The sequence below is a fragment of the Scomber japonicus genome, chromosome 9 (genome assembly GCF_027409825.1).
Source record: "Scomber japonicus isolate fScoJap1 chromosome 9, fScoJap1.pri, whole genome shotgun sequence".
Lineage (NCBI taxonomy): Eukaryota > Metazoa > Chordata > Actinopteri > Scombriformes > Scombridae > Scomber > Scomber japonicus.
The window spans coordinates 3,051,805-3,068,874 of NC_070586.1; the positions used below are offsets into that span (position 1 = coordinate 3,051,805).

The 17,070-nt window shown below is 49.7% G+C and overlaps 1 protein-coding gene across 1 annotated transcript; it reads left to right on the plus strand.

Annotated features, from left to right (window-relative positions):
* Positions 1–6,220: 6,220 nt before the first annotated feature.
* Positions 6,221–14,199, plus strand: LOC128364615 (spindlin-1-like). The gene is made up of 6 exons (XM_053325181.1): positions 6,221–6,272; positions 7,230–7,278; positions 10,644–10,738; positions 10,854–11,009; positions 12,981–13,214; positions 13,947–14,199. Exons 1-6 carry the CDS (start codon positions 6,221–6,223, stop codon positions 14,144–14,146), a joined length of 786 nt encoding a protein of 261 aa, XP_053181156.1. The 3' UTR covers positions 14,147–14,199.
* The last annotated feature ends 2,871 nt before the right edge of the window (positions 14,200–17,070 follow it).

Consider the following 17,070-nt stretch of genomic DNA (forward strand, 5'->3'; position numbering starts at 1 on the left):
TGGGGGGGGCTGAGCTGACCTTTGACCTCTGACCTCTGCATGTTGACCTGCAGTCATCTGTCTTTGTTAAACCATAATCAGGTTCGTCACGCAGCTCAGACTCAGACAGAGTTAAAGCTTTAAAAGAAAAAAGCTCTAAAATGTTTCTTCACACGTCGGAAAACTCTAAAAACGCAGATTTCAACTCAAACTGAAAAGAGTCAGCAGCAGTTTCAGCTCGATCCTGCAAATATCTTTAATATCTATAAACGTACACGAGTATCTCTGCCACAGAAAACCAGCGAAGAAGAAACTGTTCACTGCAGCAGAGAAATAAAGCAGAAAGCTGTTAAAGTGACAGTAAAGAGAGAACTGGCTCACTGCTGCCCCCATGTGGTCGGTCAGTGGTATTACACCGATGATTTTCACATTTACTTCTCTTTAGACAACGTTTTGGGAAAAGCTCAGTTGTCCAAGTTTAGATTAGTTAGTTTTTAGTCTGAGGATGAACTCTAAACTCATAAATGTGTCGTCTTCTCTCCGTTGAGACGCTTCGTCCAGACTGAGCGACGTTTCTCTGCCCCGACGTCGAAGCTCGTTGTAGTTATCGTAGTTTGGTTTGTTAATAATCTGAGCTTCATCTAGACGGTTACTGATCTGGAATCTGTGGTTTCGTCATCAGAACCAGAGCTGGGCGATTATGGCAAAAAATCAAAATCAGGATTAATTAACGGGATATAACAGAAACACGAAGGCCTGAGTTTCTAAAAGCTAACGGTGTGTTTTGTAGGAAGCACCTTGTTTTAAAAAACCCTCCAGATGTCAACCAGATAAGAATATAACGTGTTAGGAGGCAACAGGTGCAGCAGGGAACTAAAGGAGCATTTCCAACAGAAAGTATTGGTGTCAAAAGACGAGGTAATGGTTTTTAGGCCATGGGAGGGGTTGGCTTTACCTCTCCCAGGTTTGGGGTATAAGAAGGGAACACGTGTTGTGTGTTGGACCGTTGTTCATAGACTTTGTCTGTTTGTGGTCTCTGGTCAGTTCAGACGACTGCTGGTGAATATTTTGTGACGTTTGTGTTTGTTTATTCTGTTTCTTTAGTTTTACTGAGTAAAGACTGAGGAGCCAGCCAGGTCTCTCCCCTGGCGTGTAATGGAGCTTTTCCACTACACAGTTCCAGCACGACTTGACTCGACTCGGGTTTCTCTGCGTTTCCACTAGGGATAGTACCTGGTACCTGTTGCTTTTTTAGTACCTGCTCTGCTGAGGGTCCAAGCGAGCCGAGCCGATACTAAATGTGACGTCATCAGACTGCTGGCTGCTGATTGGTCAGAGAGTCACTGGAAGAGTCATGAGCCGTCCCACACAAGAATCAAACCCGCCATTTTTAAACACCGGCAACGCCACATACAGCCACATACAGCAGCAAGTACACCACTGCCTCCATGTCCTCCATTGTTTATGTGTTTGTGTCGCGTATAAAACAAAGTCACGGCAGTTTCACAGAGCCGTGGTATGACGACCCCGCCCACGTTGAGTAGGTACTTCTAATGGAAAAGGTCGTTCCTGGAACCGAGCCGAGCCGAGCCGAGCCGTGCTGGAACTGTGTAGTGGAAAAGCGCCATAAGATTTTTAGATCACAAACCCCACACAAGGACAAACCTTTTTTTTTTTTAGATACACCTTTAAAATAAACCTCATTGATATATAGACACACAACTACACGCTACAGCTACACGCACATAACGTAGCTCACAGGCTGTAGTTTTCTTATTGACGTGAACATTGTTGACATGACTCTCAGTGAAGCAGGAGCGGGTTCGAGTTCAGTCGATGTGTCTTCTCTATCAACGGTTGCCATGGTGATGTGCCTCCTCTATCGGCGGTTGCCATGGTGACCTTTAACCGGCTGCAGGTTCAGGTTAGAGGAGGTGATGTTGACTCGCCTGCTGGACGTGACATCAGCAGCGTGGCTACTGTAGTAGAGAAATAATATTCATTATAGTTTCATATCCTCTTTAGTCTTTTGAAAGGAAGAAAGAAAGGAGGAAGAAAGGAGGAAAGGAGGAAGGAAGGAAGGGAGGAAAGAAGGAACCCTGTCCTGTTTGCATGTCTTGGTGTAAACAGTGTATCTCATAGTGTGTGAAAGTGCTGCTGACTCCCACTCAGCTCTGATAAGACACCTGCGAGGTGGAAGGAAGGGAGGAAGATGGAAAGGAAGGAGGAAAGGAAGGGAGAAGGAAGGAAGGAAAGGAGGAAGAAGGGAAGAAGATGGAGGGAAAGGAGGAAAGGAAAAGAAGAAGGAAGGGAAGAGGAAAGGAGGAAGGATGGGAGGAAGATGAGAGGAAGAAAGGATGGAAGGGAGGAAGAAGGAAGGAAGGGAGGAAGAAAGAAGGAAGGAAGGAAGATGGGAGGAAGAAAGGAGGAAAGGAGTAAGGAAGGAAGGAAGGAAGGGAGGGAGGAAGAAAGGATGGAAGGGAGGAAGGAAGGTAGGAAAGGAGGACGAAGGAAAGGAGAAAGAAGGAAGGGAGAAGGAAGGATGGAAGGGAGGAAAGGAGGAAAGAAGGAAAGGAGGAAGGAAGGAAAGGAGGAAAGAAGGAAAGGAGGAAAGAAGGAACCCTGTCCTGTTTGCATGTCTTGGTGTGAACAGTGTATCTCTCATAGTGTGTGAAAGTGCTGCTGACTCCCACTCAGCTCTGATAAGACACCTGCGAGGAAGTCTTGTTATGTCTCAGTATAATGAGCAGAGCAGGATGGGAGGGGTTGGACAGAAATTATAACTTCTGGTCTGTTAGTTAGTTAATCAGTTCTCTGTACACTTAACTTGTAGTTTGTGATATAAATTCATTGACTGGATGAGTTCCTCTCTCACCATCGATGAAGGAAATCTCTACAACACTTACAGGAAGTAGTTTCCTTATCGACGTGAACATTGTTGACATAACTCTCAGTGAAGCAGGAGTTCAGCCGATGTGTCTTCTCTATCAGCGGTTTCCATGGTGATGTGTCTTCTCTGTCAGCTGTTGCCATGGTGACCTTTAACCGGCTGCAGGTTCAGGAAAGGAAGCAAAGGAGGAAGATGAAAGGAAGGGAGGAAGAAGGAAGGAAGGGAGGAAAGGAGAAAGGAAAGGAGGAAGGAAGTAGTTTTCCTATCGACGTGAACATTGTTGACATAACTCTCAGTGAAGCAGGAGTTCAGCCGATGTGTCTTCTCTATCCGCGGTTTCCATGGTGATGTGTCTTCTCTATCCGCGGTTTCCATGGTGATGTGTCTTCTCTATCAGCGGTTGCCATGGTGACCTTTAACCGGCTGCAGGTTCAGGTTAGAGGAGGTTGATGTTGACGTGGCATCGGCAGCGCGGCTTCGTCCTCGATTCCTCCGTCGGTTTCAAAGGTTGAGATCGTGATGTCACTACGATCGGTATCCGACTCCTCTGATTGGTGCTGGTGTCATGTGACTCCTCCTGTTGTCCTTGAGTCAAGGAAGGAAGGGAGGAAATGGAGGGGAAGAAGGAAGGGAAGGAGGAAAGGAAGGGAGGATGGAAGAAGGAAGGAAGGGAGGAACGAAGGAAGGGAGGAAGAAACGATGGAAGGGAGGAAGGAAGAAAGGAAGGGAGGACAAAGGAAGGGAAGGATGAAGGAAGGAAGGAAGGAAGGAAGGAAAGGAGGAAGGAAGGAAGGAAGGAAGGGAGGAAAGAAGGAACCCTGAACTGTTTGCATGTCTTGGTGTAAACAGTGTATATCTCACAGTGTGTGAAAGTGCTGCTAACTCCCACTCAGCTCTGATAAGACCTGCGAGGAAGTCTTGTTGTGTCTCAGTATAATGAGCAGAGCAGGATGGGAGGGGTTGGACAGAAATTATAACTTCTGGTCTGTTAGTTAGTTAATCAGTTCTCTGTACACTTAACTTGTAGTTTGTGATATAAATTCATTGACTGGATGAGTTCCTCTCTCACCATCGATGAAGGAAATCTCTACAACACTTACAGGAAGTAGTTTCCTTATCGACGTGAACATTGTTGACATAACTCTCAGTGAAGCAGGAGTTCAGCCGATGTGTCTTCTCTATCAGCGGTTTCCATGGTGATGTGTCTTCTCTGTCAGCTGTTGCCATGGTGACCTTTAACCGGCTGCAGGTTCAGGAAAGGAAGCAAAGGAGGAAGATGAAAGGAAGGGAGGAAGAAGGAAGGAAGGGAGGAAGAAGGAAGGGAAGGAGGAAAGGAAAAGAGGGAGGAAGAAAGAAGGAAGAGAGGAAGAAAAGAAGGAAAGGAGGAAAAAGTAAGGGAGGAAAGGAGGAAGGGAGGAAGAAAGGATGGAAGGGAGGATGGAAGGAAGGGAGGAAAGGAGGAAGGAAGGATGGGAGGAAGAAAGGATGGAAGGGAGGATGGAAGGAAGGGAGAAGGAAGGAAGGGATGGAGGAAAGGAAGGGAGAAGGAAGGATGGAAGGGAGGAAAGGAGAAAGGAAAGGAGGAAGGAAGTAGTTTTCTTATCGACGTGAACATTGTTGACATAACTCTCAGTGAAGCAGGAGTTCAGCCGATGTGTCTTCTCTATCAGCGGTTGCCATGGCGATGTGTCTTCTCTATCGGCAGTTGCCATGGTGACCTTTAACCGGCTGCAGGTTCAGGAAAGGAAGCAAAGGAGGAAGGAAGGGAGGAAGGGAGGAAGAAGGAAGGGATGGAGGAGAGGAAGGGAGAAGGAAGGATGGAAGGGAGGAAGAAGGGAGGAAGATGGAGGGAAAGGAGGAAGAAGAAAGGAAGGGAGGATGAAGGAAGGGAAGGAGGAAGGGAGGAAGAAAGGATGGCAGGGAGGATGGAAGGAAGGGAGAAGGAAGGAAGGGATGGAGGAAAGGAAGGGAGAAGGAAGGATGGAAGGGAGGAAAGGAGAAAGGAAAGGAGGAAGGAAGTCATTTTCTTATCGACGTGAACATTGTTGACATAACTCTCAGTGAAGCAGGAGTTCAGCCGATGTGTCTTCTCTATCAGCGGTTTCCATGGTGATGTGTCTTTTCTATCAGCTGTTGCCATGGTGACCTTTAACCGGCTGCAGGTTCAGGTTAGAGGAGGTTGATGTTGACGTGGCATCGGCAGCGCGGCTACGTCCTCGGTTACTCCGTCGGTTTCGAAGGTCGAGATCTTGATGGTGATGTCACTTCGATCGGTATCCGACTCCTCTGATTGGTGCTGGTATCATGTATTAACCCTCCTGTTGTCCTCGAGTCAAGGAAGGAAGGGAGGAAGATGGAAGGGAAGGAGGAAAGGAAGGGAGAAGGAAGGGAGAAAGAAGGGAGGAAGATGGAAGGGAAGGAGGAAAGGAAGGGAGAAGGAAGGAAGGAAGGAAAGGAGGAACGAAGGGAGGCAGGAAGGGAGGGAGGAAGATGGAAGGGAAGGAGAAAAGGAAGGGAGGAAGAAGGAAGGAAGGAACGGAGGAAGGAAGGGAAGGAGGAAAGGAAGGGAGGATGGAAGAAGGAAGGAAGGGAGGAAATGAGGAATGAAGGAAGGGAGGAAGAAACGATGGAAGGGAGGAAGGAAGAAAGGAAAGGAGGAAAGAAGGAAGGGAGGACAAAGGAAGAGAAGGATGAAAGAAGGAAGGATGGAAGAAGGGAGGAAAGGAGGAAGAAGTAAGGGAAGAAATGGAGGAAAGGAGGAAGGAAGGAAGGAAGGAAGGGAGGGAGGAAGAAAGGATGGAAGGGAGGAAGAAGGGAAGGAAAGGAAGAGAGAAGGAAGGGAGGAAGAAGTAAGGGAAGGAAGGAAGAAAGGGAGGAAGGGAGGAAAGGAGGGAGGAAGAAAGGATGGAAGGGAGGAAGGAAGGAAAGGAAGAGAGAAGGAAGGGATGGAGGAAAGGAAGGGAGGAAAGGAGGGTGGAAGGAAGGACAGAAGGAAGGAAGGGAGGAAGGAAGGAAGGAAAGGAGGATAGAAGGAAGTAAAGGAGGAAAGAAGGAACAGTTTTAAACCCTCTGGACCGTAGAGCAGCAGGCTGTGATGTTTGTGTCTCTGGTTTCTGTCCTCAGGCTGAAGCTCCGTCTCCTCAGCAGCAGTGACGTCGCCTCAGACTCCAGGTGTTAGTCTGCACCCGGCCCGTATGCGGCTCGTCCAGGGCCCGGCCTAATTCCTGGTGCTCCTCCTCCTCTTCCTCCTCCCTCCTTTCCCTACCCTCCCCCTTCCCCCCCCCTTCCCTGCCCCTCCCTCCTCCACCCTTCCCACCCCCCCCGGGCGGTGGCCCCCCTACAGGTGGATGAATGAAGACCCCATTCAAGAGCCCATCGGCCCCGCGGCCCCGACCAGACGGGGGTGAGTCACCGACACACACAAAAAACTACGACTCCCAGGATGCATTTCACTATCAGACACCCAATCGCAGAGCTTCACGTGCAGCAGCTTCAGTAACCATGGAGACAGGTTGAAGCAGTCTGACTCATATCTGTGTGTGTCTGTGTGTGTGTGTGTGTGTGTGTGTGTCTCTCTCTCTATATGTGTGTGTGTGTGTGTGTGTGTGTGTGTGTGTGTGTGTGTGTGTCTGTCTCTGTGTGTGTGTGTGTGTGTGTGTGTGTGTGTGTGTGTGTGTCTCTCTCTGTGTGTGTCTCTCTCTCTCTGTGTGTGTGTGTGTGTGTGTGTGTGTGTGTGTGTGTGTGTGTCTCTCTCTCTCTATGTGTGTGTGTGTGTGTGTGTGTGTGTGTGTGTGTCTCTCTCTCTATATGTGTGTGTGTGTGTGTGTGTGTCTCTCTCTCTCTGTGTGTGTGTGTGTGTCTCTCTCTATGTGTCTGTGTGTGTGTGTGTCTGTGTGTGTGTGTGTGTGTGTCTCTGTGTGTGTGTGTGTCTGTCTCTGTGTGTGTGTGTGTGTGTGTGTGTCTCTGTGTGTGTGTCTCTGTGTGTGTGTGTGTGTGTGTGTGTGTCTCTGTGTGTGTGTGTGTGTGTGTGTGTGTGTGTGTGTGTGTCTGTGTGTGTCTCTGTGTGTGTGTGTGTCTGTCTCTGTGTGTGTGTGTGTGTGTGTGTGTGTGTGTGTGTCTGTGTGTGTGTGTGTGTGTGTGTGTGTGTGTGTGTGTGTGTGTGTGTGTGTCTGTGTGTGTGTGTGTCTGTGTGTCTCTGTGTGTATGTGTGTGTGTGTGTCTGTGTGTGTGTGTGTGTGTGTGTGTGTGTGTCTGTGTGTGTGTCTGTGTGTGTGTGTGTCTGTGTGTCTCTGTGTGTATGTGTGTGTGTGTGTGTGTGTGTGTCTGTGTGTGTGTGTGTGTGTGTGTGTGTGTGTTTCAGGTCATTCAGGCGTCTCTGCAAACATGATGAAGAAGAAGAATTCACACAAGTAAGTCAGTTTTTATTTAAAGTTCTTCCTCCTCTTCATCCTCTCCTCTTCATCCTCTCCTCTTCATCCTCTCCTCTTCATCCTCTCCTCCGCTCCTCTTCTTCCTCTCCTCTTCATCCTCTCCTCTCCTCTTCATCCTCTCCTCCTCTCCTCTCCTCTTCATCCTTCCTCTCCTCTTCATCCTCTCCTCTTCCTCTTCTCCTCTTCATCCTCTGCTCTTCCTCTCCTCTCCTCCTCTCCTCTCCTCTTCATCCTCTCCTCTCCTCTTCATGCTCTCCTCTCCTCTTCATCATCTCCTCTTCATCCTCTCCTCTTCATCCTCTCCTCTTCATCCTCTTCATCTTCTCTCGTCTTCATCCTCTCCTCTTCATCCTCTCCTCTCCTCTTCCTCCTCTCCTCTTCATCTTCTCCTCCTCTCCTGTTCATCCTCTCCTCTTCATCCTCTCCTCCTCTTCGTCCTCTCCTCTTCATCCTTCCTCTCCTCTTCATCCTCTCCTCTTCATCCTCTCCACTTCCTTGTCTCCTCTTCATCCTCTCCGTCCTCTTCATCCTCTCCTCCTCTCCTCTTCATCATCTCCTCTTCATCCTCTCCTATCCTCTTCATCCTCTCCTCTCCTTTTCATCCTCTCCTCTCTTCCTCTCCTCTTCATCCTTCCTCTCCTCTTCATCCTCTCCATCCTCTCCTCTTCATCCTCTCCTCTCCATCCTCTTCTCCTCTTCATCCTCTTCATCCTTCCTCTCCTCTTCATCCTCTTTTCTCCTCTCCTCTCATCTTCATCCTCTTCATCCTCTCCTCTTCATCTTCTCCTCTTCTCTTCATTTTCTCCTCTTCATCCTCTCCTCTCCTCTTCATCCTCTCCTCCTCTCCTCTTCATCCTCTCTCCTCCTATCCTCTTCATCCTCTCCTCCTCTCCTCTTCATCCCCTCCTCTTCATCCTCTCTTCTCCTCTCCTCTTCATCCTCTCCTCTTCATCCATCCTCTCCTCTTCATCCTCTCCTCTTCATCCTCTCATCCTCTTCATCATCTCTTCTCTTCATCCTCTCCTCTTCATCCTTCCTCTCCTCTTCATCCTCTCCTTTTCATCCTCTCCTCTCCTCTTCATCCTCTCCTCTTCATCCTCTCCTCTTCATCCTTTCCTCTCATCTTCATCCTCTCCTCTCATCTTCATCCTCTCCTCTCCTCTTCATCCTCTCCTCTCCTCTTCATCCTCTCCTCTCCTCTCCTCTTCATCCTCTCCTCCTCTCCTCTTCCTCCTCTCCTCTCCTCTTCATCCTCTCCTCTCCTCTTCATCCTCTCCTCTTCATCCTCTCCTCTTCATCATCTCCTCTTCATCCTCTCCTCTTCATCCTCTCCTCTCCTCTTCATCCTCTCCTCTTCCTCCTCTCCTCTTCCTCCTCTCCTCTCCTCTTCATCCTCTCCTCTTCATCCTCTCCTCTCCTCTTCATCCTCTCCTCTTCATCCTCTCCTCTCCTCTCATCTTCATCCTCTTCATCCTCTCCTCCTCTCCTCTTCATCCTCTCCTCTCCTCTTCATCATCTCCTCTTCATCCTTCTCTCCTCTCCTCTTCATGCTCTCCTCTCCTCTTCATCCTCTCCTCTCCTCTTCATCTTCTCCTCTTCATCCTCTCCTCTCCTCTTCATCCTTCTCTCCTCTCCTCTTCATCCTCTCCTCTCCTCTTCATCCTTCTCTCCTCTCCTCTTCATCCTCTCCTCTCCTCTTCATCCTCTCCTCTCCTCTTTATCCTCTCCTCCTCTCCTGTTCATCCTCTCCTCCTCTCCTCTTCATCCTCTCCTCTTCATCCTCTTCATCCTCTCCGTCCTCTCCTCTTCATCATCTCCTTTTCATCCTCTCCTCTTCATCCCCTCCTCTCCTCTCCTCTCCTCTCCTCTTCATCCTCTCCTCTTCATCCTCTCCTCTTCATCCTCTCCTCTCCTCTCCTCCTCTCCTCTTCATCCTCTCCTCTCCTCTTCATCCTCTCCTCCTCTCCTCTCTTCCTCTCCTCTTCATCCTTCCTCTCCTCTTCATCCTCTCCTCCTCTCCTTTTCATCCTCTCCTCTTCATCCTCTCCTCTCCTCTTCATCCTCTCCTCCTCTCCTCTTCATCCCCTCCTCTTCATCCCCTCCTCCTCTCCTTTTTATCCTCTCCTCTTCATCCTCTCCTCTTCATCCTCTCCTCTCCTCTTTATCCTCTCCTCTTCATCCTCTTCTCTTCATCCTCTCCTCCTCTCCTCTTCATCCTCTCCTCTTCATCCTCTGCTCTTCCTCTCCTCTTCATCCTCTCCTCCTCATCCTCTCCTCTTCATCCTCTCCTCCTGTCCTCTTCATCCTCTCCTCCTCATCCTCTCCTCCTCATCCTCTCCTCTTCATCCTCACCTTTTCATCCTCTCCTCCTCTCCTCTTCTCCTCTCCTCTGCTCTTCCTCTCCTCTTCATCCTCTCCTCTTCCTTTTCTCCTCTTCATCCTCTGCTCTTCCTCTCCTCTCCTCCTCTCCTCTCCTCTTCATCCTCTCCTCTCCTCTTCATGCTCTCCTCTCCTCTTCATCATCTCCTCTTCATCCTCTCCTCTTCATCCTCTTCATCTTCTCTCGTCTTCATCCTCTCCTCTTCATCCTCTCCTCCTCTCCTCTTCATCATCTCCTCTTCATCCTCTCCTCTTCATCCTTTTCTCCTCTCCTCTTCATCCTCTCCTCTCCTCTTCATCCTCTCCTCCTCTCCTGTTCATCCTCTCCTGTCCTCTGCTCTTCCTCTCCTCCTCTCCTCTTCATCATCTCCTCCTTATCCTCTCCTCTTCATCCTCTCCTCTCCTTTTCATCATCTCCTCTCCTCTTCATCCTTCTCTCCTCTCCTCTTCATGCTCTCCTCTCCTCTTCATCATCTCCTCTTCATCCTCTCCTCTCCTCTTCATCATCTCCTCTTCATCCTTCTCTCCTCTCCTCTTCATCATCTCCTCTCCATCCTCTTCTCCTCTCCTCCTCTTCTCTTCATCCTCTCCTCCTCTCCTCGTCATCATCTCCTCTTCATCCTCTCTTCTCCTCTTCATCCTCTCCTCTTCATCCTTCTCTCCTCTCCTCTTCATCCTCTCCTCTCCTCTTCATCCTCTCCATCCTCTCCTCCTCTCCTTTTCATCCTCTCCTCCTCTCCTCCTCTCCTTTTCATCCTCTCCTCCTCTCCTCCTCTTCTCTTCATCCTCTCCTCCTCTCCTCTTCATCCCCTCCTCTTCATCCTCTCCTCCTCTCCTTTTCATCCTCTCCTCTCCATCCTCTCCTATTCATCCTCTCCTCTCCTCTTCCTCCTGTCCTCTCTTCCTCTCCTCTTCATCCTCTCCTCCTCTTCATCCTCTCCTCTCCTCTTCCTCCTCCCCTGCAGGAAGCAGAGGACCAGCGTTGGTCCCAGTAAACCTCTGGCTCAGCCCAGGAGGAACATCGTTGGCTGCAGGATTCAGCACATCTGGAAGGAAGGAAGTGAGTCACACTATTCATCTCTGTGTTCAGGAGCTTAAACACAGTGATGCTGCGGCCCGTCTCCATGGTAACCGGTGAGTGTCTCTGCTCTGTGTGTGTGTGTGTGTGTGTGCAGGTAAGTCGTCCCAGTGGAAGGGGACGGTCCTGGATCAGGTTCCTGTCAACCCGTCTCTCTACCTGATCAAATACGACGGCTTCGACTGCATCTACGGTCTGGAGCTGTACAGTGATGAGCGGGTGGTGGGGCTGGAGGTGCTGCCGGACAGAGTGGGTGAGGAACCGAGCATCAGCATATCAATCTTTATTTATAAAGCACCAAATCACAACAGAGTCATCTCAAGGCTCTTTCCACATAGAGCAGGTTCTAAACCGAACTCTTCAGGTTTTAACTTTAAAGAGACCCAACATTCCCACATGAGACACAGTGGAGAGAAAAAACTCAGAACCAGACTCAGAGTGGGAGAACAGAGGAGAGAGAGAGAGAAAGAGGAAGGAGGGGAGAGAGAGAGAGAGAGAAAGAGGAAGAGGAGAGAGAGAAAGAGGAAGAGGAGAGAGAGAGAGAGAGAGAGAGAGAGAGAGGAAGGAAGGAGGGGAGAGAGAGAGAGAGAGAGAGAGAGAAAGAGGAAGGAGAGGAGAGAGGAAGGAGAGGAGAGAGAGAGAGAGAAAGAGGAAGAGGAGAGAGAGAGAGAGAAAGAGGAAGAGGAGAGAGAGAGAGAGGAAGGAAAGGAGAGAGAGGAAGGAGAGGAAGGATAGAGAGAGGAAGGAGAGGAGAGAGAGAAGAGGGAGGAAGGAGAGGAAGGAGAGGAGAGAGAGAAGAGGGAGGAAGGAGAGGAGAGAGAGGAAGGAGAGGAGAGAGAGAGAGAGAGGAAGGAGAGGAGAGAAAGAGGAAGGATAGAGGAGAGAGAGGAGAGAGAGAGAGGAGAGAGAGGAAGGAGAGAAGAGAGAGAGAGGAGAGAGAGGAAGGAGAGGAGAGAAAGAGGAAGGATAGAGGAGAGAGAGGAAGGAGAGGAGAGAGAGAGGAAGGAGAGGAGAGAGAGGGGAAGAAGAGGAGAGGAAGGAGAGAAGAGAGAGGAAGGAGAGGAGAGAGAGGAGAGAGGAAGGAGAGGAGAGAGAGGAGAGAGACAGAGAGAGGAAGGAGAGGAGGAGAGAGGAAGGAGAGGAGGAGAGAGGAAGGAGAGGAGAGAGAGGAGAGAGACAGAGAGAGAGGAAGAGGAGGAGAGAGAGGAAGGAGAGGAGGAGAGAGAGGAAGGAGAGGAGGAGAGAGGAAGGAGAGGAGGAGAGAGGAAGGAGAGGAGAGAGGAAGGAGAGGAGAGAGAGGAGAGAGGAAGGAGAGGAGAGGAGGGAGAGAGAGGAAGGAGAGGAGAGAGAGGAAGGAGAGGAGAGAGGAAGAGGAGGAGAGAGAGGAAGGAGAGGAGGAGAGAGAGAGGAGAGAGAGAGGAAGGAGAGGAGAGGAAGGAGAGAGAGAGAGGAGAGAGAGAGAGAGGAAGGAGAGGAGGAGAGAGGAAGGAGAGGAGAGAGAGGAAGGAGAGGAGAGAGAGAGGAGAGAGAGGAAGGAGAGGAGAGAGGAAGAGAGAGAGGAGAGAGAGGAAGGAGAGAGAGGAGAGGGGAAGGAGAGAGAAAGAGAGGAAGGAGAGGAGAGAGAGAGAGAGGAAGGAGAGGAGAGAGAGAGAGAGGAAGGAGAGGAGAGAGAGAGAGAGGAAGGAGAGGAGGAAGAGGAGAGAGGAAGGAGAGTAGAGAGAGAAAGAGGAAGGAGAGAGAGAGAGAAAGAGGAGAGAGGAAGGAGAGGAAGAGGAGGAGAGAGAAAGAGGAAGGAGAGGAGAGAGAGAGAGAGAGGAAGAGGAGAGAGAGCGAGGAAGGAGAGGAGGAGAGAGAGAGAGGAGAGGAGGAGAGAGAGGGGAAGAGGAGGAGAGAGAGGAAGAGGAGAGAGAGAGAGAGGAAGGAGAGGAGAGAGGAAGGAGAGGAGAGAGAGAGAGAGAGAGAAAGAGGAGAGAGAGGAGAGAGAGAGAGAGGAAGAGGAGAGAGAGAGAGAGAGAGGAAGGAGAGGAGAGAGAGAGAGAGGAAGGAGAGGAGAGAGGAAGGAGAGGAAGAGAGAGGAGGAGACCCCGTCAAAAGAGACGGGGTCAGTTTGACCCGTGAGGACGACAGGAGGGTTAACGTCGTCTCTCTGCTCAGTCAATAGTTAAATCTTCCTCTTCCTCTTCCTCTTCCTCTTCCTCTTCCTCTTCCTCCTCCTCTTCCTCAGCTCCGGCCCGTGTGAGCGACTCCCTGCTGGCGGACACGATGATCGGTAAGGCGGTGGAGCACATGTTTGAGACGGAGGAGGGTCCGAAGGAGGAGTGGAGGGGCATGGTGCTGGCCCGAGCCCCCATCATGACCGCCTGGTTCTACATCACCTACGAGAAAGACCCGGTGCTCTACATGTACCAGCTGCTGGACGACTACAAGGAGGGAGACCTGCGCATCATGCCCGACTCCAGTGAGACACACACACACTAACACACACACACACACACACACACACACACACACACACACACACACACACACACGCTGAGACACACACACACACACACACACACACACACACACACACACACACACACACACACACACATAAACTATTTAACTCATAACATATGTTTCTGTGAGCGTCTCACTCACCCAACATATAAAAACCAGCGTTATTATAGTTTAGAAATGTTCTTTAAAGTCCGTGTAAAGTAAGAATAAATATGTGTAAATCAGCCGCTGAAGCCCCGCCCCCTACCAAGTGTCACCTGTCAATCAAAGTCACTACCTCTACCAGAAACATGGACGCCACGTCTGACAGCTTTCTGCCGCTAACTCAGCTGCTAGCTCGGTGGCTAGCTCAGCTACTGGCTCAGTGGCTAACTCAGCTGCTAGCTCGGTGGCTAGCTTAGCTACTGGCTCAGTGGCTAACTCAGCTGCTAACTTAGCTGCTAGCTCAGCTGCTAGCTAGGTGGCTAACTCAGCTGCTAGCTCGGCAGCTAGCTTGGCGGCTAACTTAGCTGCTAGCTTGGTGGCTAACTTAGCTGCTAGCTCGGCGGCTAACTCAGCTGCTAGCTCGGCAGCTAACTCAGCTGCTAGCTTAGCATTCTTCTAATGTGTAGAAGACAATGTCTGAATTCACTTTACACGGTCTTTAACAGTAACTCATCATCTCTCTCTCTCTCTCTCCCCCCCTCAGATGACAGCGTGGCGGCGGAGCGTGAGCCGGGTGAGGTGGTGGACAGCCTGGTGGGGAAGCAGGTGGAGTACGCCAAAGAGGACGGAGGGAAGCGGTCGGGGATGGTGATCCACCAGGTGGAGGCCAAGCCCTCCGTCTACTTCATCAAGTTCGACGACGACTTCCACATCTACGTCTACGACCTGGTGAAGACTTCCTAAGAGCGGGACGGAGAACAGACTTACCGAAACCTGCCTAGACACACTCACCACCTGCCCCCCTGCCCCCCCCCCCTCTCTATCTGCCCCCCCCCCCCCCATGAAGAACATCACCCTGCAGTCTGAGACGTTCTTTCCTCTTTTCTTTTTTTTATGAAGCCTTAAGAACGTTAAAAAAAACTCGAAACTAGAAAACCAGCGAGCAGGTTACTGTGTGTGTGTGTGTGTGTGTCTCTCTCTCTCTCTCTGTGTGTGTGTGTCTCTGTGTGTCTCTCTCTGAGTGTGTGTGTGTCTCTGTGTGTGTGTGTGTGTGTGTGTGTGTGTGTGTGTGTGTGTCTCTCTCTGAGTGTGTGTGTGTCTCTGTGTGTGTGTGTGTCTCTCTCTCTCTGTGTGTGTGTCTCTGTGTGTGTGTGTCTTTGTGTGTGTGTGTGTGTGTGTGTGTGTGTCTCTGTGTGTGTGTGTGTGTGTGTGTGTGTGTGTGTCTTTCTCTGTGTGTGTGTGTCTCTGTGTGTGTGTGTGTGTGTGTGTGTGTGTGTGTGTGTCTCTCTCTCTCTCTCTCTCTGTGTGTGTGTCTCTCTCTTTCTCTCTCTGTGTGTGTGTGTGTCTCTCTCTCTCTCTCTCTGTGTGTGTGTGTGTGTGTGTGTGTGTGTGTGTGTGTGTGTGTGTGTGTGTCTCCAAACCAGCGAGCGTTTCATCATCCAGACTGCAGGAAACTAAACCTGTGTTCATTTTACCCCACCCCCCCCCTTCCCCTGGCCCCCCCCCTCTTCTCCTGAGACCCCCGCCGGACCGCCTGCACCATGATGATGGGGGGGGGGGGGGGGGGGGCAGGTGTGAGTCTGGGGGGGTCGATGAAGGGACGCTGACGTTTTTACAGGCGTAACGAGACTATTCTGCTTCCTGTGGGACTGACCAATCAGAGCAGAGCGCCGCCCCCCCCCCGCCCCCCCCCACTAACTGACTCTTTTTATTATTTTAACATTTTTTGCATTTTTTTGTCTTTTTATGTTTGAAACGTTTTATTTTAACTTCCTCCAGTTTATACTTCCTTCCTTCAGATGCTCAGATATTTACACTTTATAGTTTTTAACCTTCCTTCCTTCCTTCCTTCCTTCCTTCCTGTTCCTTCCTGTTCCTTCCTTCCTTCCTTCCTTCCTTCCTTCCTTCCTTCCTTCCTTCCTTCCTGTTCCTTCCTTCCTTCCTTCCTTCCTTCCTTCCTGTTCCTTCCTTCCTTCCTTCCTTCCTTCCTTCCATCTGTCCTCCCTCCCTTCCTTCCTTCCTCCATCCCCCTTCCTTCCTTCCTTCCATCTGTCCTTCCTCTCTCCTTCTCTCTTCCTTTCCTTCTTCTCTCTTTCCTCCCTCCCTTCCTTCCTTCCTTCCTCCCTGTCTTCTTTCCTTTACTCCTTCCCTCCTTCCTCCCTTCTATATTCCTTTCCTCCCTCCCTCCCTCCCTCCCTCCTTCCCTCACTCCCTTCCTTCCTCCATCCCCCTTCCTTCCTTCCTTCTGTCCTTCCTCCCCCTACCTTCCTTCCTTCCTTACTTCTTTCATTCGCCCTTCTGTCATTCCTTCCTCTCTTTCGCCTTCCCTCCTTCCCTCCTTCCTTCCTCCCTCCTTTCCTTCCCTCCTTCCTCCCTTCCTTCCTTGACTCAAACCCATCAGGAGGGTTAAATCTCTCTAACTGAAACTCTGATTACTCATCTCTCTGGTTTCATGTGTCGGATCTTATTTTAGTGTATAAAGTTGTTTTTTTACTTTCCTGATTTTTTTTTTTTTTTAATAAGAAGAAAAAAAAAAGAAGAAGTTAGTTTTTATTATTTTATGATTTCCTAAGATTAGTTGCTGTGTGACGTTTAGGATCAGCTGCTCGTTATTAGAGTCTCACTCGTACGCTGATCTGGAGTCTGACGCACCGAACCGAGAGAAACCGAGTATTTTAAGAGTTTAAGAGTTTTTAAAGCGGGGGGGTCAAACATGAGGCTCGTGGACCAGAACCGGGCCGCCAAGGGGTCATATCCGGCCCACTCTCCTTCCTGTCTTCTTTTCCTTCCTTGTTTCCTTCCCTTTCTTCCTTGCTTCTTTCCTTCCTTCCTTTCTTACTTCGGTCCTTCTTTGTTTCCTTCCCTTTCTTCCTTGCTTCTTTCCTTCCTTCCTGTCTTACTTCTGTCCTTCTTTCCTTAATCTTCTTTTCCTTCCTACCCTTCTGTCATTTGTCCTTCTTTCCTTCCTTTCTTACTTACTTCTGTCCTTCTTTGTTTCCTTCCCTTTCTTCCTTCTGTCCTTCTTTGTTTCCTTCCCTTTCTTCCTTCCCTTTCTTCCTTCTGTCCTTTTTTGTTTCCTTCCCTTTCTTCCTTCTGTCCTTCTTTGTTTCCTTCCTTTCTTCCTTCTGTCATCTGTCCTTCTTTCCTTCCTTCCCTTTCTTCCTTCTGTCCTTCTTTGTTTCCTCCCTTTCTTCCTTCTGTACTTCTTTGTTTCCTTCCCTTTCTTCCTTCCTTCCTTCCTTGTCTTCTTTACTTCTTGGTTTCCTTCCCTCTGTCCTTCCTTCATCACCTTTTCCTTCCTTCCTTTCTTACCTCTGTCCTTCTTTGTTTCCTTCCCTTTCTTCCTTCCTTCCTTCCTTGTCTTCTCTACTTCTTGGTTTCCTTCCCTCCGTCCTTTCTTCCTTCCATCTTTCCTTCATCACCTTTTCCTTCCTTCCTTGCTTCCTTCCTTCCATCCTTGTCTTCTTTACTTCTTTGTTTCCTTCCCTCTGTCCTTCCTTCATCACCTTTTCCTTTCTTCCTTTCCTTTCTTGTCTTCTTTTCCTTCCTAATCCCTTTTCCTTCCTTCCTTCCTTCCTCCCTTCCATCTCTTTATTGGTCCGGCCCCCTGAGTTTGGCTCCTCTGGTTTAAATTAAGAACATGATGATAAAACATATTTAACCTTTTC

What these genes read in the sequence shown, in the direction of transcription:
- LOC128364615 (XM_053325181.1), top strand. Translation starts at nt 6,221, where the DNA reads ATGAAGACCCCATTCAAGAGCCCATCGGCCCCGCGGCCCCGACCAGAC. An exon ending in AAGAAGAAGAATTCACACAA is followed by an intron (nt 7,279 to 10,643) that starts GTAAGTCAGTTT and finishes CCTCCCCTGCAG; the next exon opens with GAAGCAGAGGACCAGCGTTG. An exon ending in GCGCATCATGCCCGACTCCA is followed by an intron (nt 13,215 to 13,946) that starts GTGAGACACACA and finishes TCCCCCCCTCAG; the next exon opens with ATGACAGCGTGGCGGCGGAG.